Source organism: Haliotis rubra, unplaced genomic scaffold, assembly GCF_003918875.1.
Source record: "Haliotis rubra isolate DU_JTF1 unplaced genomic scaffold, ASM391887v1 Scf711, whole genome shotgun sequence".
Taxonomy (NCBI): domain Eukaryota; kingdom Metazoa; phylum Mollusca; class Gastropoda; order Lepetellida; family Haliotidae; genus Haliotis; species Haliotis rubra.
The window spans coordinates 247683-270351 of record NW_025767426.1 but is presented as its reverse complement, the minus strand read 5'-3'; the positions used below and the strand labels follow the sequence as shown (position 1 = coordinate 270351).

General features: G+C 40.2%; 1 protein-coding gene across 1 annotated transcript in view; it reads left to right on the top strand.

Annotated features, from left to right (window-relative positions):
- The window catches only part of LOC124259176 (misshapen-like kinase 1), a 186133-nt gene that overhangs the window by 61204 nt on the left and 102260 nt on the right, over positions 1-22669 (top strand). Inside the window, 14 exon segments of the mRNA XM_046693274.1 lie at positions 8-80; positions 1020-1077; positions 3820-3874; positions 4760-4841; positions 5476-5645; positions 6496-6577; positions 7903-8189; positions 9449-9558; positions 11345-11356; positions 13569-13732; positions 15270-15302; positions 19515-19576; positions 20485-20579; positions 21158-21175. Of these exon segments, the coding sequence (XP_046549230.1) occupies positions 8-80; positions 1020-1077; positions 3820-3874; positions 4760-4841; positions 5476-5645; positions 6496-6577; positions 7903-8189; positions 9449-9558; positions 11345-11356; positions 13569-13732; positions 15270-15302; positions 19515-19576; positions 20485-20579; positions 21158-21175 (1301 nt within the window).

The window sequence follows — 22669 nt, the reverse complement described above, 5'->3', positions numbered from 1 at the left end:
ATTCCAGTTGACTTTGGTGTTAGTGCTCAGCTAGACAAGACAATAGGGAGGAGAAATACATTCATAGGAACTCCTTACTGGTGAGTTGAGCTCTCGTCACATGGACCAACACATTGTCCTTCTCATGGAGTGCTGTACTTTTATAGACTGGTGTTTTTGTGTGATTTAGTTTAAAATATGTAAGTTTTCTGTTATTTGGGAACATATCAAAAAAGCTTGTAAAACCTCCATGCAAAAACATTAACTGCATGTAGAAATGTGTTCATTACACAAACATTGACTGCATGTAGAAATGTGTTCATTACACAAATAATGACTGCTTTTAAGAATTATTACCGCATCGAAAATGAAACATGTTCTCTAGTTGACAGGACATTTTCACCAAGATACAAATGGTTGGGGGCATGAACTGTTTTACAAGTACAAGTTTAAAGTATTCCCTCCATCAGGAACTTTGAGTATCAAGTTGGCACTAGACTCAGACAGAACACATTCTGGCTTAGCATAGGGATCCAGGAAGTTTCTTTATATCTTTATTTCTTTTAATAGACCGCCTCCGTGGTGTAGTGGTTAGAGCGTCCGCCAAGAGAGCGGAAGGTCACGGGATCGATCCCTGACCGCGTCATACCAAAAGACGTTAAAATATGGTACTTGTTGGTCCCTGCCTGGCGCTCGACATGAATGGGTACAAGGACTGGTCAGCTCGGAGTCAGTATACTGTGTCTGAGTGGGGTATTCATGCTTCACTGCGGCATGGTATCTCAGTGAGCTAGCACTATAAAACCAGCATCAGTCTGGGCTAGTACAAGCAGCCGCACATACACATACACATGCATGCACGCCGTCATATGAGCGAAATATTCTCAAGCACGATGTTAAACCCAATTTCACCTCACCTATTTCTTTTAGTTCACTCAAGAATGACGTTTAGTGTGTTTACTTCATTCTTATTTCATTCTTTAAGATTCACATTGTTTAGTTTAAAATCCATGTACTGATATGTTTACTGTATGTTTCAGGATGGCGTCAGAAGTTATAGCTTGTGATGAAAATCCAGATGCTACCTATGACAATAGGGTATGTATATTTGTACATGTTGGATGTACAGCGGGTGGCCATATTATTACGTACAAACATGGTAGACCGATTGTTGACAACAAATTTACGAGGGAGTTCAAAGTGTCATAACTCGTTAAATATAAACAGTCTTACCTCAATATTTTGTGATGTGTCCCTTGTTCCTGATTATTTTCAATATCCGCCTTGGAATCAATGAAATCGTGGGGAATATTTTCCCAGATGTCCCGCACTTCACGTCCCGCACTTCGACTGAATGTTGCTTTGGCGTCTCTGAAGTCTATTCTTCAGGTAGAGCCAACAGTTCTCAATAATATTTGCGTCTGGACTCAGTGCAGGCCACAACATTCCAGTAATGTCATTTTGTCACTTGTAATCTTGAACAACACGGGCCCGATGTACAGGGGCATTGTCATCTTGGAAGATGTACCTGTTTCCTGGAAAAGGTATGGCTATAACGGGCCAAAGCATATCATCGAGGATTTCTGTGTATTTCTGAGCATTTATGTTGCCATTAACAACACAAATGGTACCAACACCATGCCAGGTGATACAACCCCACACCATCAAACGGACGCATGGCTGTCGTCCTGGACAAAGACATTGCGGGAGGTATTCTTCACCGGGCTGTCTCCAAACAAAAACACGATTGTTTTCCCCAATGATAATTTTACAATCGTCAGAGGAGATTACTTGATTTCAGTAATTATTCGCTGTACGATATCGTTGCCCCCTTGCCCAGTCCAAATGATTTCTGACATTATAGTCATGAATTCGGATTTTCTTTCTGACAACAAGTTTATGAAATATATTTTCATATAATCGTCTCCCTACAGTCCTCACCGATACACGTGTAGCCCTACTGTTCAAATTCTCAGTTATTTCATCCAGAGGTGAAATCCTATTGTCTCTGACCAACCTCAAAAGTTGTTGATTGTCCCGACGAGTCAGTGTTCTCATACAGCCTGTTCTGAGAGCATTCTTGGCTGATCCACGTCGATTAAACCACTTTACCACTGAATATATGCTGCTTCGAGGCATTCCAAACAATCTTGCAATGTTGGAACATTTTTCGCCACTTTGAAACTTTATTAAAATTAATTTCTAAAGTGGCTCCGACAAATCAGCCGATTTCCCGGATTGTTGCCGGAAATAGCCACAATATGTTCCAGACGACAAATTGATTAAAAATAGAGTCACATGACAGACACGTGACCTCATGGTCGATCACTTGACAAAATATTACGACGATGTGTGGTGTCGTTTTTTAGTAGCAATCTTTTAAAAACACGATATCAACGCCGTTACAATTGTCCGTTATGATATGGCCACACGCTGTATGTGAGTGAAAGTGCCTGTGTGCTTGGATGGTTGTCAGATGTTTTTTGGAACCCGTTCCATGGAGCGATCTTAGCATTTAGGTGATCCTAAGTTCCCTACTTTAACATAGGCTTGAGAGAGTCTAGCCCTCTGATTGCTTTGTTGAACAGGGTCCTGATATGGGAAGTTAATTTTCCACCTTTTTTGCAGGCGTTTGTATTATATGTGTAAATAGGTTCGAGACTAGAGCGAGAAGTGATATTGTTTTGGTGTAAGTGTAAGCGTGGGAAACCATGGGGAGATCAGAAGATTAAAGGAGGGACTTTTAACCACAGAATTGTGTTATCTATCAATGGTAGCATTCTCGGATTCTGTTTTCTGATCAATATAAGAATGTTCTTCTCACAAAACACAGACTGTTCAGTTGAGATGACAGTTAAGTCAATCATAGCTGTATAAGCAACTAAAGAGTCATCAACAGAAGGCATCATATTTTCACCTTATCTATATGTTGGAATTGGAGTATGTGTTGTGTTCTGACTGGCTGAAAAACAGGATTAAATCAGATGTGAACCCCATAAATCTCTTGATAATTATCCCCCGCAACAACGAAGTTGCAGGGGATATAGAAACGAGTTCCGTCCGTGGGTCCGTCACACTTTGTCCGAAGCACATCTCCTAAACTATTGGTATTAACTTAACCAAACTTGGTACACAGCCATGATCCCTAGATGTGCCTTTTGGGGGTTAGACCCAGATGCGAATTTTATTTTTTGTGGTTTCCATGGAAACATGACTTAGCGGTGACCATGAGGATGTCATCTTGTCCGGAGCAGATCTTCCAAACTATACATGCTAGCTTCATCAAACTTGGTACATATGTCAAGCATGATCCCTAGATGTGCCTTTTGGGGGTTAGACCCAGATATGAATTTAATTTTGTGTGGTTTCCATGGAAACGTGACTTAGGCTGTGACTGTGAGGATGTCATCTTGTTGCATTTCCATGGCAACAAGTTAGGCTTCAACTGAATTTGGTGGTAGTGCACCTCTCTGGAGCAGATCTTAAAAACCTTTCTATACTCTCCTTCCACTTTGCTGTATACACTCCAAAACATTTGACATAATCATAACTAGTAGACATATTCATAAAGAGTATTTTGCCGTTGCGGGGGGATATTGATGACTTTGTCTTCTTGTTGTTTTTGTCTCATTCTTCATATTAAGAACATGCCAAACAGGTTGGCGAAATGGACACTGCGTTGATTGAATATAAAGTTTGAACAATGTTTGTCAGAATAACTTCAATTTGAAGTGTTTCTTCCACTTTCTGGTAAGAAAGTGAGTTCAGTTACCAATGGAAATCATAGTATCAGTGTGTTATGGATGTTTGCTGACTGAACATGGTAACATTGTATTCCAGAGTGATCTGTGGTCTTTAGGCATCACAGCAATAGAAATGGCTGAAGGAAAGCCACGTAAGTATTGTGCATGGAAGTAGTTTCCCCTTCTTAAACTTGCTCTGGTAACATTGAGTGATATTTGAGCATCAATTTAACGTAATTTAGCATAAAGTAAATTCTCTTTATATACTTCCCTAACTACGTTCATTTCTAATAAAACTATCTTATCTTAAATGTTGATTAGTTTTATAAAGAAGGAATGATTTTAATTTCTTTTTACTAAATACAGTCAAATCCCGATGAGTCGAATCGCTGGGGACCAAGTAATAAATTCGACTTATCGATGTATTCGAGACATAGGTATGTCTATGAGGGTAGAAAAAAAGATGATCCAGTCCTAATTCCTCTGCCTAAGCATTTGTTTATCTAATGATTTCCATCTCACTAATAGAACACCTTATCAGTTCCAGTCTGATTAGCACAGACAGTAATTTCCGTAAAATCACTAATCTGCCTTTTGAACTCACCCGTCAATGGCGGAAAGGTGTGAGCCGCGCTGGTTTGTTAATTGGATCAGTTTGCTACACCAATCAACTTCTCATTGACTGACTTCGGTTTATGTATACAAGATTGCTGTTGTTTGAATCTCATGGGACCAAATTTCCTTCTCGAGTCATCGTGTGTATTTATGAGACGAATTCGTGTAACCGGAAATCAAATGATGACAACTATAACAGGGAATGGTCGGGACCAACAGGTACTTCGAGTTATGCATAATGTTCGAGACACCGGCATTCGACTCATCGGGATTTGACTGTATTCACGAAGAATATAAATAGATGGAATATGAAATTATTGATTGGTATATTAACTTGTGTTTGTTGTTGTTTGTATGTCATATTGTACAAAATGCACTGCAATTCTTATGAAGCTATTAACGAGTGATTTTAATGTTTCCAGCACTCTGTGATATGCATCCTATGAGAGCGCTGTTTCTTATACCCAGAAATCCACCGCCTAGGCTCAAAAACCCAACAAAATGGTGAGCAGTCATTGTCTTCATTAGTGTTGTACTGATGCAGTATTTCATAAAAATACGACCATGGGGACCAGGGTAGAATTTGTCCCCAGAACCCCTTTGCTGTGAAAACACAATGCCATTCAGAAGGATTCAAATGTAACATTATATGTGGGATTACATTTTCTCAGTAAAGTTTAGATTCTAGTACTTTTGAGGGTTGTGCCAATTTACACTTGTCAAAGGGTCAGTGTACCACAATGGCTTCAAGCATTGTTCATATCAATCTCTGTATTGTGTGGTACACATTTGATTGTGTACATTACCCTAGCATCACATTGGAATATTGCAGGGTTGGAACAACACATACAGGGACAGACATTGGTGTAGTTGAAGAATACTTTGGAATGCAAAACATGTTGACGTTGACACATGACAAATCCTTAGCCTCCAGCTGCTAGATGGATGTTTTCTCCATTCACAGCACAAAAATATCCTTGCTTTTAAATATTTGAAGCATTGTTGAGAAAATGAGAGTTTCTAAGGATTATCCCACATTTTTCACAGCATAAATTTCCTTGATGGAAACTCTCAATGGATCGTTATGTACGATTCTTTTTCTGAAAGTTTAACTGAATCTGTCCTGGACTTTTCTCAGGTCCAGCAAATTCCACAACTTTGTTGAATCATGCTTGATCAAGGACTACACCCAGCGACCTAACACGGAACAGCTTCTGAAGCATCCCTTCATCCGTGATCAGCCGACTGAGAGGCAGGTCCGCATACAGCTCAAGGATCACATAGACAGGCATAAAAAGAACAAGAAAGGTAAGTGGGCTGATACCCATCCTGACTTGGGTGATAAGTGTTAATGGTGCCCAGTGGGTGTTGGTGGACAGTGGATCAAATGTCAAAGGACAAGAAAGGGATGGGCTAAAATTATCTTATTGATCTGTGGACTTAATATGACACCACTGTCTCAGTTTATGAGACAAATACACAAAGTATACTTTATACTTGGAAATATAACAATGGCTGGCACAAAAATGAATTCAAATGAAATGGTAAATAGTCTCATCTAGTTCAATCTTCAATTGCAAATTTCATGTCTTCATTGATGAAGTCACTTTCTGTTGTTTGTTCTCCTGAAGTGATGTAGGTTTTTAAATAGTTTAATGAAAGTGTAACCTTTACCTCTTTATACAGAATCTGTTTTCTGGTCCTTCAAATTTGGCTTCTCTATATGATGCCTTCATGGCACTACAAAACAATTACGTATCATTTATCCAAAATATGTTGTGCATGTTACTTGTCTTAGTCATTCTTTCTATGAACTATTGGGGCGTTGGGGTAGCCTAGTTGTTAAAGCGTTCACTCGTCACGCCGAAGACCCGGGTTCGAATCCCCACATGGGTACATTGTGTGAAGCTCATTTCTGGTGTCCCCCGCCGTGATGTTGCTGGAATATTGCTAAAAGCGGCGTAAAACTAAACTCACTCACTCACTCTATGAACTATTGGACAGTGGTAAACGTAACATTATCTAAAATCCATACAATTGGACTATGACAAATTGGTTTTCAGATGGAAATATATGTGTTTCAGATGACATGTTTTGGTCCTGTGTTTTGAGGTAATGTTTGGGCAAGGTGTTGTACATGTGATCTTGATATCTTCAGGTGATGACCACGACACAGAGTATGAGTATGAAGGTAGTGACAATGATGAAGATGAGGACAACACGATGCCTGGAGAGCCAAGGTAGGCTGTGTACAGTTGTTCATATCATGGCACTCAAGGCTGACAGAGTTACTTCCCCTTATTCAACAGACTATTATCTCTAGTAATAGTTCTGTGGGCACGTTGGGGTTTATGAGTAATGGAATACAAAGTACATGCACATCAGCTTTCTAGGACAAGTTATATGCCAGAAAGGTAGGATACTTAATGGATTCTTATGCTGTTATCTTGCTTGACAATGGCTTGAGAACTATACTAAAACATGTCATCAAAATCTAATAAGAAACTTGTCATCCACAAAATAGCCTTTCTAATTATTCATCAATATCAACAGAACTTTATCGTAAGATTCCCCATACAATGTTAGTTGTTCATTTTTATGTATTTGATATGCAAGGTGTAAGAAAGTTCCCCAGTCTTGGTAGGTGTCTTTGTCCAAGATTATTTTAAGAATTAGCATGGCAACCATATGGCCTGAATATGCTGCTCCACTCTCTGTGGAGATACCATTTGCAGTGTGTAAATGATGCAATCCCATCATTGTCAAAAACAGGGTGCAAGTGTAGAACATGCAATGAGTTATCACTTTTGTTCCTATTGGTTTTATAAGACCTGTTGGGTTAATTCTTATGGTGTACATGTAAGTATTTGCCATGTTAATGAAGACATGATACGGTGCTGATGAATTGCGTCAAAGCTACCCCTTGTCAGTTGGACCGCCTCCGTGGTGTAGTGGTTAGAACGTCTGCCCGGAGAGCGGAAGGTCACGGGTTCGATCCCCGACCGGGTCATACCAAAAGACGTTAAAATATGGTACTTGTTGGTCCCTGCCTGGCGCTCGGCATTAATGGGTACAGCAAGGACTGTTCGGCTCGGAGTCAGTATAATGTGTCTGAGTGGGGTATTCTTGTTTCACTGCGGCATGGTATCTCAGTGAGCTGGCACTATAAAACCAGCTAGTCTGGGCTAGTACAAGCAGCCGCACATACACATACACACTCATGCACGTCGTCATATGAGCTAAATATTCTCAAGCACGTTGTTAAACCCAATTTCACCTCACCTCACCCTTGTCAGTTTGTGATGAAAGGGTAACATTGAATCATGTTACACAGGTTTTTCTTAATAAGAATTAAGAAGGTCGTGTGATGCAATTGTTTTGTTTGGAAAATTTTCAACAGTGTTAAATACTAAGCGCTTTATTACATTTAACCTCCGGTTTGATGTTTTCATTGGTAAGCAAGAGTCCTTTTGAAAGGCTTATTTCAACCAAGCCAATACAGTTTGGCATGGAAAAACAGGCATTTTAGAGAGTTTGATGTTTGCATCTAAACTTTGTGTTACAGCTCAATCCTCCAAATCCCAGGCGAGTCCACCCTCAAACGTAACTTCCAGCAGATCCAGGAGAGGGAAGCTCGGGGCAACCAGCAGTCGCGCCATGCCCACCACCACCACCAACACCAGCAGCAGCAGCAGCAGCAACAGCGTCAACATGACCGTCGCAGCCAGCATGGACAGCGTCCACACTCTGGCCACGGACAGCGTGTCCCATCTAGTCAGTACATCCCACCCTCACAGCCCCACGGCGGACATGAACCACCCAAACAGTTCCCTTTCCAGTCCAGGCCAATCGGTTTGTACCACCAAAGTCAGCTAATGTTTAACATATCGGAACACAATTATGTGAATACCCAGGTTCGATTCCCCACTTGGGTACTATGCGTGAAGCCCATTTCTGGTGTCCCCAGCTGTGGTATTGTTAAAATATTACTAAGAGCGGTGTAAAACCATACTCATTCACTATATGTACTCATGATTGTCCAGAATTTTTGTTTTTTATACTGTCTTGTCCTAATTTGAAATCCAATTTTAGAGAGAGATGCTAGTTTTAATTCTTGATACTGTGATATTCTAGTTGGTTTAACTGTCCTTTGTTGACAGGTTATTATAATTGACATATATTTATGGTCAATTTGAAACTAGTTTTAGTCATGATATGGCTGAAATATTGCCGATGTGACTGTAAATTTTAACTCACTCACTCACCGGGAATTTTTGTCATTGTCAGTGTCTTGAAAGAAACCAGTGCTGTGTTCTTTAACTAGAATATTGCTGGAAGATGGCAGGATGGAATTAATTGTCTTCAGATATCTGACTAGTCCATACTTGAGAAGTAGGCAAGATGAAAGTCAGGTCGTAAAAGACCTTGAGTTGCTGTTATGTTGCTCTTATGAGGGAGATAACTCTTGGCAACATCTGTTAACAATCTGGCCGTAACAGCATTTGGTATTTTGCAGTCTTTTATTGCCACTGACAGCAACTGCCCTCATAACATGTACAATTTTACCACTTCACAATCTCTTGAGACCTGGCTCAGTTCAAACGCATACACTGTCATATCTTTGAATTATCAACACACCCTCTCGATCGCTGCATGCCTCTTCTGACTGACTGACTGAGTTTGGTTTTACGCGCCGCTTTTAGCAATATTCCAGCAACATCATGGCAGGGGACACCAGAAATGGGCTTCACACATTGTACCCATGTAGGGATTCGAACCCGGGTCTTTGGCGTGATGAGCCAACGCTTTAACCACTAGGCTACCCCACTGCCCCTGCCTCTTCTGAAGCCCAATGTTGGTTTATGTCAACTGAACATGACTTGTATTTCTTTAAACCAATGATTAGTCTCTGAATATATATAATTTTGATAGAGACAAACAATTCCTTTTAAATTGAAAAGGAGTCCCACTGAGAAGAGATTTCTGAAGCTGAGGAAATCTAGACTTCATTTAGTCCTTTAGCATTGCAGGAGGGGTATGCGAATGGGAAATCATGTGGTTCAGGGACAGTAAGACAGACTAGTATTTCATTGGTTGTCCTTGTCTTCCAGTTATGCCGGACCCTAAGAATCCAAGCTCCAGTGCTGGCCAAGCTATGCAACTCGACCATCCCATCAGCCGCCCCTCCGGCATGTTTGGTGGACCTGTCAACAAACCAGAGGTAACACAGAATACAAGTTTGGTGTTTTAGATGGACAGGCTCCACATTTCCATCATAAGTATAATGAAATTAAAATTCAGAATGTTTCAACTTTTTGGGCCTTGTGAAATCTTTTGGATGACATCTACAGTATGGCATTGTGATTGTGATTTGTCTGCATATATCACAGATAATGACCAACAATTTTAAGTAAAGCCTACATCTATACTACCCATCAAAAGTTTAGACTCACTTAAAGCACTCACTGCAAACCTTGTGCAGATGAATTGCACGAGGATCATGCATCAAATTGCTGAAAAGCATCTGCAAATATGGTGCATGTGAACTTCTGCGTTTGGTGTAAAGTTTTGTTAAGAAATCGCAATTTTTCACTAAGTTTCATCATTTTTTGAACTCATGGCAATAATCTTTTCAACGTTACGAATTTGTTTTACAATGCATCAGTTCATATGTAAATAGTACCTTTAAACAGTATGGAATATTTTGCTAAATCTAGTTTAGAACAGTTGCCTGAAGTAAGTAGCTACATTTACGCTAGTGAGTCTAAACTTTTGATGGTTAGTATATGTCATGAGAGAGCATAAGGTGGTTCAGGTGATGAGACTGTTTGCCTCACTCATGACGACATGCTATCATAAGTGCCAGGATCAATGGTAGTGATGTCAATCACTGGATTGTCTCAGCCGGGCTGGACAATATTGCTGAGTGTGGTGTTCAAAAACAGAAACAAGGGGGACTAATGGATGTTGTGTCTCATAACTCTAATCCTTGGTACACGTGAAGATCCGGGTTAGACTGAATCTTCAGTAACCCATGCTTGTCGTAAAGAGGCGACTAACGGGATTGGGTGGTCAGGCTCGCTGGCTTGGTTGACACATGTCATTGTATCCGACTGGCGTAGATTGATGCTCGTGCCGTTGACCACTGGATTGTCTGGTCCAGACTTGATTATGTACAAACCGCTGCCATATAGCTGGAATATTGCTGAGTGATTCGTTAAACAACAAACAAACAAACTAATCCATGGTTCACAGAGACTTATGACTACAATAATATTGCTCACAATGACCTTGATGTATCCTGACAAAATATAGGTATATTGGACTCACAGCATGCCTTTGGACTCTTTCTGCAAAGACAGATAACATTTAAGGCTTGTAAACGTGTATGAAAGTTAGCTGTACACATGAAGGACTTGTTTCATATTTGTATCTTCACATCACAGTGTGAACAGCATGAGCATGACTGGGATTCTGATTCATGTAAACAATTTGTTGTTCCAAGCTTGATATAAGGCTGTAATGTCATCGAATGGCTGAACAGGTGGCAGTGTGTATTACCGGACACTATCGCTGAAAGATGCTTCACATGCTAAGAGGGGCGGTGGGGTAGCCTAGTGGTTAAAGCGTTGGCTCGTCACGCCGAAGACACGGGTTCGAATCCCCACATGGGTACAATGTGTGAAGCCCATTTCTGGTGTCCCCCGCCGTGATGTTGCTGGAATATTGCTAAAAGCGGGCGTAAAACTAAACTCAGTCAGTCAGTCACATGCTAAGACATGACACTATTGATGAAGTGGCCTATATTGTCTTTGCATGTCTGTGTATCAAGAGTGGGTGTCCAAAGTTGCTGAAGATGGCCTATTGTATATAGCCGTGTATTGCCTTGTGTATATAGTACATAGTGTATATTGTACACTGCCAAGTGCATTATGGCTATGGCTATATGATCCTATATTTTAATGAGGTAGATATGTAGAGCTGTCACTGCTTGTTTGTTACCACAGAATGACCAAGAGGTGAGAACAGCTATATTTTTTGCAGTCGCCGTAGCATCACGTTAACCCTTAGACTGCTAGACCATTCATATTCTCAAACTGAAGAAGGAACAGTTTGGAGTGACATTGTATTGTTTTCACATATACTAACTATGACAATAAAATTACGATGTCGAACAAAAAATGCAATTAAGTGAATAAAAACATTTTCAAGATTTTTAAGCATAGTAGAATATGTCACATATAGGTTTCGCATAAAAGTAATCCTTTTTTAATCATTTGTTACCCTCGATATAGTAATGCATGCTGATTGGCGTAATAGATGACCTAAGCTAATTAACATGAGCACACTGAAGCATGTGAGGACATTGCTCTGGTTGGAGGGTTAACTGCTTTTGCCTTAGTTGGGAGTTATCTCCCTTGCCAACTAAGATGGCGTTCAGGCAGTCATTATGTAGTCAAGCTTTTGCTTCAGATATATTTGTATTTATCAGAGCCTACATCATCATCGTCTTCACAACTTAACTTGATCGACATTGGAGTTTGTGAAGTGTCAAGTTTCACATTGGTGTTTTCTGTTGCACATGTATCTACTGCACAACTCTGGGGGAAATACTTCTGTGTCTCATGAATTTTTTTTTCAGATTTTGTGTCCATTATCTTTTGCCATCCAGCTTTCTATTCTCTCTTTTTCATTGTGGAGTCTTTAAACATGTCGTCACATCATGCAATGCACATTCTCACAATGGGACCTAAAATGATGTTTCAGCCACAATGAAGTAAATGATTTTCATCTGCAACTTGATCATGAGTGAATTCTGATAATGTTTTGTTACATTTTAGTAATTTATGAAATTGTTAAATGATATCTTTCTGTGAGAACATAATTCTTACTGCATTTTGAAAGGTTAGTGTTACATTTGGGTAATTTATGAAATTGTTAAATGATATCTTTCTGTGAGAAAATAACTGTTACTGCATTTTGAAAGGTTAGTGTTACATTTGAGTTATTTATGAAATGGTTAAATGATATCTTTCTGTGAGAAAAAAAAAGTTACTGCATTTTGAAAGCTTATTTGACCCTATTTTACCACAAATAGTGAATATTGTCAGGTCTGTATAACACTTGAAGTCTGCATGCTTACAGTAATATTCGTCTTGATGAGTGTAACACCCCTAGGTGTCATGTATTACTTTTGTGTACTACTCATTCCTATTCCAAGTAGATAGATGATTTTATGTTTATGCTTCAAGTCAAAATAGGGGCGGTGGGGTAGCCTAGTGGTTAAAGCGTTGGCTCGTCACGCCGAAGACTCAGGTTCGATTCCCCACATGGGCACAATGTGTTAAGCCCATTTCTGGTGTCCCCGCCGTGATATTGCTGGAATATTGCTAAAAGCGGCGTAAAACTAAACTCAGTCAAGTCAAAATAACTAAGAGAATTTCAAGCACTGTCTGCATCTGTAATACATCGTACTTCAAGGCGAAAATCAATAATCATTAGCGCTATATTTGTCTGAATGAAACTTAAATACTTCTGTGCAATGTTTACACAATCTTTTTCTTTTTCTTTCAGCGTTATTGTATATTAATCATGTATCACATTATCAAGATAAATACAATTGTAAATATGACTTTCCCTTGTACTTCTGCAAGCTTGAATGTGTGGTTGTTAGGGTCAGACACAGTAAGTGTAGATGGAAATCATGTTACTCCATTTGGCTTGACGCTGAGGACTTTGGGTAGGATCACTTTGTAAGCAGGCACAGTTGCTAAAACTTTTCTTGATGCTTGAGCTATTAACTCTGTATCTACCCTGTAGCAAGGTAGAGGAGGATGTCCTGATCAACATTGCGGCACACGTCGGTTGTCTTTCAGTGGGTCCGTTGTTTGGATCTCTAAACAAGTTTCACGATTTATTTTGTACTCAGTGTTTGGGAAATCATTTCCCAATGCAGGGAATTAAACTATCAATATATTTTTGTCCTGAAAGTTTGATGTTGGTTTTTAGTAAATGCGCCCTTCCAAATTATGTCAAGATTAATTTTTCTGTTATCCCAGGAGATTTTCAAATGTTTCAGCCTTGCAAGTGTTTTTGTGTCATTTAACTTGTGAACAGAGTAAATGAGAACATGGGGACATATATGACCCTGAATTGTTTGGTAGCATTCAGTAGGTTTATATTAGATGTTTTGGAGATATTAGGTGTTTAATGTCATTATGCGTGTTGCAGGATCTGGAGAGACTGGCTGCACATCTCAGTAAGATGGGTGCTGAGGAGCGTCAGGCTCGAACTGTTATCGTTGAGGATGATGCAAGTGACGAGGACGAAGATGACGAGGATGACGACATCAATCGTGATGGCACCTTGCCTGCCTCAGAACCAGCCAGACCTCTGTAAGTTGTGTACTGCATATGGCCAACTATGACTGAACCGTTTGTGTACAGATACTTAGTAATGTATCTGTACAGTGTCATCTCAAGCTAGATGCTTGATTGGCATTTTAGAAGATGCTTTTTTGATAAACATAAAGAATTGTCTGGATTTCAGAAAATTCTTTATGTTCATCTCAAGCTAGTTGTGTCAGGTTCACAGGAACAGGGAATGGGAGATTTCTGATTTAGCGCAGTGGTAGTTTAAAGACGATTCGTTTTATTAATGAAAACTGCACATGATTAACTGACATGGGTTGATAGGGGATTTTACATGGCACTTGCTCACGTGGACTGTAGAGAATTTCGAATGCCGGGACACAGCTGGTTGAATTGCAGAAACTTCTGATCTATCTTCAAGAATATACAGTGATGTGTAAAATGTGATTGTTTTGTGTTAAATGGCATAAATTAGTAACTAAATTATGTGGATTAGTCTTTGCTTTGGTTTACGTTTCAGTGATAGAATACATGTTACTGTTTCTTTCCTAAGATCAGACAAAGTTACACAAAGCATGTTTTATCTGACTAAGTGATTATTTATCATTTATACAATGTTTCAATCCTATATTAGTAAAATCACTTTCAAGGAGGATGACATTTGATACCATTCATGTATTGATGCCTTGATGACAAGCTGTCAGTGATTAAGGAACATAGCCTTTGACTCCTTTAGCAGCCTGCATATCTGGAGGCAGTATGTATATAACAGGGCTGTACGCTCTGCCCCTCTCTCTCTTTGTTATCATGGAACCTTTGCTTCAGGACTCAATGCACTGCCGGCATAGCAACTTCAAGTTTATATGAAAGATGATGAAAATACATGTTACCTTATCCTGACTCACTATTTGCTTCTCTGGCTGGTCATGTAGGAGGTGGTGATACCTCTTTTGTCAGACACTTGAGTGAGGGTGGAGAATGCTCTACCCTACAGCAATAATAGATCAGTCTGATCAGTTCTAATTAGCCCAAACTCTGGTCACTACTCCCCAAATTAATAATACCCTGTTCTTTCGTATGGTTTATTTGTTTTTTAGTCCATCAGCCCATGTACATTATTGAACATAAATATTATGGCCATGTGGTGGGGTGCGTTCCGGTGAGATGTTTTTACTGTTCTTCGGGGAAGATAACACAGATGTCTCCATTGTATCTCAGTTTAAGTGAGAGTGAGGCAATAAGTATGAGTCAGGATAAGTATAAAATAATATTTTTAACTCTTAAGAAAATACATTTTCATACAACTAAATCTTATCCTAGTTAAAAACCATCAAACTGTTTGCAGTCCATTATCTTCTTGAAACATTTTCTAAATCATAATGTTATTCAAATAACTCTGACAGTACAACTGTACTTGCTTTCCATGGGCTTGTCTGCACTGTTGGCTCCTGAAGCAGCTTCCGTTTCAATTTTCCAAGCATGCATTATGCATGAACAACATGATCTGACATTGAGTTACCTGGGTGGTCGAACACTGAAAGTAATTTTATGATTTAAACAGAATGCATTCAAGTCTAGTCAGCAGCTACTCGGTGTAAGTATGATAGGACAGTGAGGATTAGATGTGCTTCCCCAATCCTCCTCCATTGCAGCTTGTATCATAGACCACCCTGTTTCAGTTCACCCGTCTCTAGCATGGGCATGACAGTTATTGTTTTACTTTGTTTTTTGTTTGCTGTGTTTGTGCGGTTTATTTTGATCCTTGTAGCATTTTAGAGATTTTATCTTAGTACATATCTGTCCCTTGTGTGACTGTCCCTACATGATTTTCCTTGATAATGGTGTAAGACAATGATCAGCTTTGCAGAGATGTATATTTGAAACCTATGATCGTGCCAGATTTGCCATCATTGTGTTTCTAGGTTTTTCAACACCCATGCACGTGGTTTACACTGAAGTGGTAGATGTCTGGAGGCCTGCATTACTTCCGGTTTTCCTCACATCAGGATGTCACTCCCTGGCATAACTGAAATGTTGATCATAGCAGTGTTTAACACAAGTTGTGCCCCTTGATTTGCCAGGATCTGATCATTGTCTGTATTTCATGGAAAACTTCGGTACAGAGTTGCGTCCCTTAGGTGACAGTTCTCTGCTCTTCTAGAGCATGGGCAACCAGGTTGTCTAACCACGTCGACTCTGGGTCCAGTGACAGTTGTCCCTTAGCTGACAGTTCTCTGCTCTTCTGGAGCATGGGCAACCAGGTTGTTCTCTGCTCTTCTGGAGCATGGGCAACCAGGTTGTCTAAAGCAGGTCGAGGGGTACAATTGTGTCCCTTAGCTGACAGTTCTCTGCTCTTCTGGAGCATGGGCAACCAGGTTGTCTAAGGCAGGACGACTCGGGGTACAGTTGTGTCCCTTAGCTGACAGTTCTCTGCTCTTCTGGAGCATGGGCAACCAGGTTGTCTAAAGCAGGACGACTCGGGGTACAATTGTGTCCCTTAGCTGACAGTTCTCTGCTCTTCTGGAGCATGGGCAACCAGGTTGTCTACCAGGTTGTCTACAGGACGCTCTTCTGGGGGTACAGTTGTGTCCCTTAGCTGACAGTTCTCTGCTCTTCTGGAGCATGGGCAACCAGGTTGTCTAAGGCAGGACGACTCGGGGGTACAATTGTGTCCCTTAGCTGACAGTTCTCTCTGCTCTTCTGAGCATGGGCAACCAGGTTGTCTACAGCAGGATGACTGTCCAGTTGTGTCCCTTAGCTGACAGTTCTCTGCTCTTCTGGAGCATGGGCAACCAGGTTGTCTAAAAGCAGGACGACTCGGGTACAATTGTGTCCCTTAGCTGACAGTTCTCTGCTCTTCTGGAGCATAACAGGTTGTGTCCCAGGGCTGACAAGTGTCCCTTAGCTGACAGTTCTCTGCTCTTCTGGAGCATGGGCAACCAGGTTGTCTAAAACACGACAACTCTGGGTACAGTTGTGTCCCTTAGCTGACAGTTCTCTGCTCTTCTGGAGCATGGGCAACCAGGGGCAACCAGGTTGTATAAAGCACAGTTGTGTCCCTTAGCTGACAGTTCTCTGCTACTGGAGCATGTTGTCTAAGGCAGGACCACTCGGGGTACAATTGTGTCCCTTAGCTGACAGTTCTCTGCTCTTCTGGAGCATGGGCAACCAGGTTGTCTAAGGCAGGACGACTCGGGGTACAGTTGTGTCCCTTAGCTGACAGTTCTCTGCTCTTCTGGAGCATGGGCAACCAGGTTGTCTAAGGCAGGACTCTCTGCTCAGTTGTGAGCATGGGCAACAGTTCTCTGCTCTTCTGGCATGGGCAACCAGGTTGTCTAAAGCAGGACGACTCGGGGACAGTTGTGTCCCTTAGCTGACAGTTCTCTGCTCTTCTGGAGCATGGGCTACCAGGTTGTCTAAGGCAGGACGACTCAGGGTACAATTGTGTCCCATAGCTGACAGTATATGCTGTCTGCTGCTTAAGAAACCCAATATACAATGCTTGGCATTTAACCATTATGACTGTGCCCAAAGGTTTCATCACAAAGGTACTATCAACAACAGTTGCCTTCGGGACTTGACTCTCAGCTCACATACAGTGATGGTAAGGAAGCACTGTTAAAGGGAGCCATATACATAGTAACACTCCTTCAATTAATGGACAGTTAGGGGTGATGTCACATAGCGAGAAGTGTAATTTGTTTCATTTGCATTTCCTCACCAAATATAAAACTGTTCTGCCTAATATTTGGTGATATAGCCCTTGAAGTGTAAGCTCTTAACATCCTGCAGGTGGAATGCTCCTGTAGTCAACAGTGGAAGATTCCCATGTCATGTAGCTCTCCTTGCAGATCTTCAACGGTGTTGTTATGAACATGTGATTACAAATGTATAGAGAGACTGCTAGCAGATGCCAACAAAACGAAAACGAATTATGTTCCCATTTCAAACCTATGACGCCAATATTTATTCAATAAACCATTCTTACCATAACTGGACCTGAGAAACATAATCAGTGATCACAGGGACTTCTTAAGATAGAGGTCGGTGGGGTAGCCTAATGGTTAAAGCGTTGTCTCGTCACGCCGAAGACCCGGGTTCGAATCCCCACATGGGCACAATGTGTGAAGCCCATTTCTGGTGTCCCCTGCCGTGATGTTGCTGGAATATTGCTAAAAGCAGCGTAAAACCAAACTCAGTCAGTCTTAAGATAGAAAGAACATGAATAGCTTCTCACCAGAGACATGTAGTAATTATAATACAACAGGCCACCTGTAGGTTTGCCTTCCCTTGCCTATTTATAAAACACCGGTAATGGCAGTGTTACTTCAATTTTCAATTTGAAATCCAGGCATATTTTCACTATTATTCACCATGCTTCAGCTTCCGTGCTGGTGTATAAATGAAATATACCATGTAGAGAAAATGTTAGTGCTAGGCTGTACAAGGTGCTTGAAGCTTTAATATACCCATGCTCAAATTGTAATCTTGGATTTACTGTGATTCATTGGAAAAAACAACTAGTCCATATTTTAGTTTCAGTGGTCTTGGATTCATGGTCTTATGGCCTTCACTCTCCCTGATGTACCCCAGAACCATCGTCAATTTCGATCACTGTTCACATAAACCCTGAAAGGCCTTGAGATTGGAATGACTGACATTCAAGAATTAATGCTGAATATAATGCTTAGAATTTGTACAAATTCAACTGTTGATCAAAGATGCAGGACAATAATAACAGGTCATTGTGCTCAGTGTGTGTTGAATCATAAACGAGAGTACTTTACACATGCAAACAGGGTAATATGTTTGCTCAGTATCTATATGAACAATAACTTACTATGATCAGACAAATCTACTGGCAAACATGCAGTCACTTTCTGAGTATGAGACCATCAGACTTGTTCACTTGTCTTTCATGGTCCCAAAGTACATTTAAAGGTTTCAAGACCGAAGGCATGGCTTAGAACTTGAATTGACCCTCAAACTTGAGAACTTGATTAATCGGATGAGGAATGGTAAGAACTGCACTTTCGGATGCATGATTTAAGTGAGCCGATAGGCATGTGTGCAGTTCTATTTCTTATTCCCGCTCTGCTATCAAGCTGCAGTGAGTGAGTGAGTTTAGTTTTATACCGCACTCAGCAATAGTCCAGCTATATGGCGGCGGTCTGTAAATAATCGAGTCTTGACCAGACAATCCAGCGATCAACAGCATGAGCATCGACCTGCTCAATCGGGAACTGATGACATGTGTCAACCAAGTCAGCGAACCTGACCACCCGATCCCGTTAGTCGCCTCTTATGACAAGCATGGGTCTACTGAAGATCAACTCTAACCCAGACCTTTAGGGTATATGAAGCTGTAAAAGTCACCAAAGACTTCTCATTCACATAAAAAAAGGAGAAAATAGTTCTTTTTGACATGAAAATAGTTCTGTTTCATACTGACACTTTCAGCAAGCAGACATTCAATTGATACTTATCATTTTAAAGTAGATAGTTGCATGTCATAACATGTTTTTTCTTTGTCATAGATTAACAGTTTTTCAGCATTTTAAGACGGCCTTATTAAAAATAAAATTGAGACTTTATAATGATGGTTAAAATAGTGTTAATTTGTTAAATGTACAATTCAAAGTATTGCTTACTCAACTAAATATTACTGACTACTGTCAGACTGGTTTACTCTGCAGTTTTTTAGTCATCAGTTTCAAGAAAATGGTGTTGGTGTGCAGACAGAAGCTCCATGTACAATTGTATTTCCTTCATCACATGTTAAGCATGACTCTCTGCTCTGTTTCAGTCCACCTGGCGGCTTCTCAGTGGACACCGGAGAGACACAGTCCTCCATGGTTATACATGAAGGTGAGGACCAGACCTATAGGCAGTGTATGAAATAAGCCATAAACCCAGCCAGACATCAGGGCTGGTAACATTTTGAAGTTACTCCCAATCACTGGACCGCATCCGTGGTGTAGTGGTTAGAGCATCCACCCGGAGAGCGGAAGGTCGCGGGTTCGATCCCCGACCGCGTCATACCAAAAGATGTTAAAATATGGTACTTGTTGGTCCCTGCCTGGCGCTCGGCATTAATGGGTACAACAAGGACTAGTCGGCTCGGAGTCAGTATAATGTGTCTGAGTGGGGTATTCATGCTTCACTGCGGCATGGTATCTCAGTGAGCTAGCACTATAAAACCAGCTTAAGTCTGGGGTAGTACAAGCAGCCGCACATACACATACACACGCATGCACATCGTCATATGAGCGAAATATTCCCAAGTACGACGTTAAACCCAATTTCACCTCACATCACCCAATCACTGCCTTATTTGGTCTTCTTTTATTTCTTAATTACCAGCTGTTGTAAAGCCTAAGGTAGAAAAGTTTGTATTCATTTTGTGCATTTTTGTAGGGATTTTACAGACGTTTCATTGATAATGACTATTTGGGAATTTGTCAAACTTTAAATCTGTCTCATTTTGAGTGTCAATTTTTGCAGAGATGATGTTTTACCTACTTTGTTTTATGTTTGAAAACACTCGAAATGAATAATGGTGAAATGCAGGTAATAATCAAATCTATGTTTACTGTATTGCAAAAGTTACCTCCCTTCTAATGCCTTTTCAAGTACATCTTGAAAAACACAAGGAAAATTGAAGTTCACGTTGTCGTATTGACTTCATAACTCCTGCATTTTGCTTTACTTTACATTTTTCTTATATTCAGTCCTATTTCTTCAATATTCCTCACTAAACCATGACTATTTTCCAGACATGCCCCCACCCCGCGTGCCAAACATTGACTCTGGACACAATCTGAGCAAAGTGAACGAGGATGATGGAGAGAATACCCTGGTTGCCAGAAGGGTGAGCAGGAAACTCTCTTATCACGGAAGTCACAGTAGCTACTGCCTGTACATACTCTCATAACTTAACTAGAAAGTTCCTCATGTCAGTTACCTCTTGAAGTATTTGTGGTCTCATTATGTAACAGAATTGAGGGTTTTTTTTGCAACTCATTTGTTGATATTAACAAAGCACCTTGTAAAATTCATGATGTCGAAAAAATATAGACCACTGTCTTGACGGTTTTGATGCAGGCTAGTGGTTCCTGTGACTTGTTATTCTTCTTTCAGTCAAACCAATTTCTTTTCTATTTTTTATGGATGAGCAATTTCTATATTGTGTTAGATATTTTAATGTCAGGAGCTGCAAAATTTCTAATGCAGTCTCTTAGTAATCACTCATTATGTATTCATATATACATCGTCCTAAAGACATTTATTTTTATTTTATTATTTTTTTATTTTATTTTTTTATCTAATATTGTATGTATTTAGGAATTTGTCATAAGTATCCATGAACAGAAATGGAATTGGTTTGACCTAAGTATTCAACACAGTTACATTGATGATCACACTTAATGTATTCTCACTTTCATGCAGAAGGCTGACACTGAACAGGTAGGATTTCCAACATATAGACAGCCACTGACACAAACATTACCATAGAGACTAATCACATTGTCACATAGACAGGCAACTCTGTGGTACTGGGTCTCAGCAGAAGCTATAACAGCAGGATATCCATAGATGTGTATTGGCTGCTACTAGCTAGATTACACGCCTACTGTAGAACATGTTGCAGCAGCGCAGGACAGCTGAACACATGTTTACTGATTACTGTATATAGAAATATACTACTCACATTTTGCTAAGGATCACAAAAATTCGCAACTTTACTTAAACGTAGTTTTATAATTTGAAATCGTATCCATTTAAAACTGGATAAATGATATGGTAACACATCTTTAAGAAAACAGCCACTTTAAGCTATCCGTATGCACTTGATACATGAGTAACCATAAAATGGTTTTCATGGCACCAATCAACCATTTTGCAAATCATAGCACGGGTCATTGATAAGTACACAACACCTGTCAATAGCAGTATGGGATCCACCAGATGAAATGACATACTGAAAACTTGGATCCATGCGTACAAAAGGCCTAGATATTTAAACCAAATTTGACCCCACATCATAGTTTTCTGTTGAATTGATGATTTGATCCTTAGCAAAGTGTGAATAGTATACTCATATTTCTTTACATACAGCTGTTCAGTGAAAATATAAATTGAGTATTATGATTGTTATGAGGTCAATTTAAGACTGGTAATTCCCCTTTGAAAAAGCAGTACTGTACATTATCACTGCATAATTTGTGGGTATTTTGTGATTGTCTTGCTGGTGAAGGCAGAATAACCTGTAATCCAGGATAAACCAGTGAATACTAATGACTTTTATCACTTTAAGCAATGAGACAATAACAGCTTCACTAAACCTGCTTGTAGACAGAAACAGAGGTGACCTTTGGAATGATGGATAAAAATAACAGTTACAAGAGAAATCACTCATTATCTTACACCTAGAACAATCTGTACATCTTTCACCTTACCATGGGTGGCCTAGTGGTTAAAGCATTTGCTCATCACGCCGAAGGCCTGGGTTTGATTCCTCACATGGGTACAATGTGTGAAGCCCATTCCTGGTGCCCCGCCATGATATTGCTGGAATATTGCTATAAAAAAACTAACTTGCTTTTCATTCACCAAACATGATGAGATTTCAAGATATGTCATAAGTCTGCCTTCAGTGTGTTACATTCACGCAGTTTGTGAAATATGTGATATGTCTTTTGTTTGTACGCTGACATGGAACTTAATCATAGGCCCTTTAAGATAATCGCACACTTGCTGTCGGCTTAGTGTAATAAACATCAAGAAAAGTTTAACCTTTATTTTTCTGACCATGCATGAAATTATTGTCAGATTAACGGGGACAACTGTCAGACAATTGGTCTGGCCCATTTTAATCTATCATATCAAATAACCATAGAAACTGTCTGTGGTTCTGTCTGTGATGTGGCACACTGTTGTAAACGTGCATAGGAGTCCGTT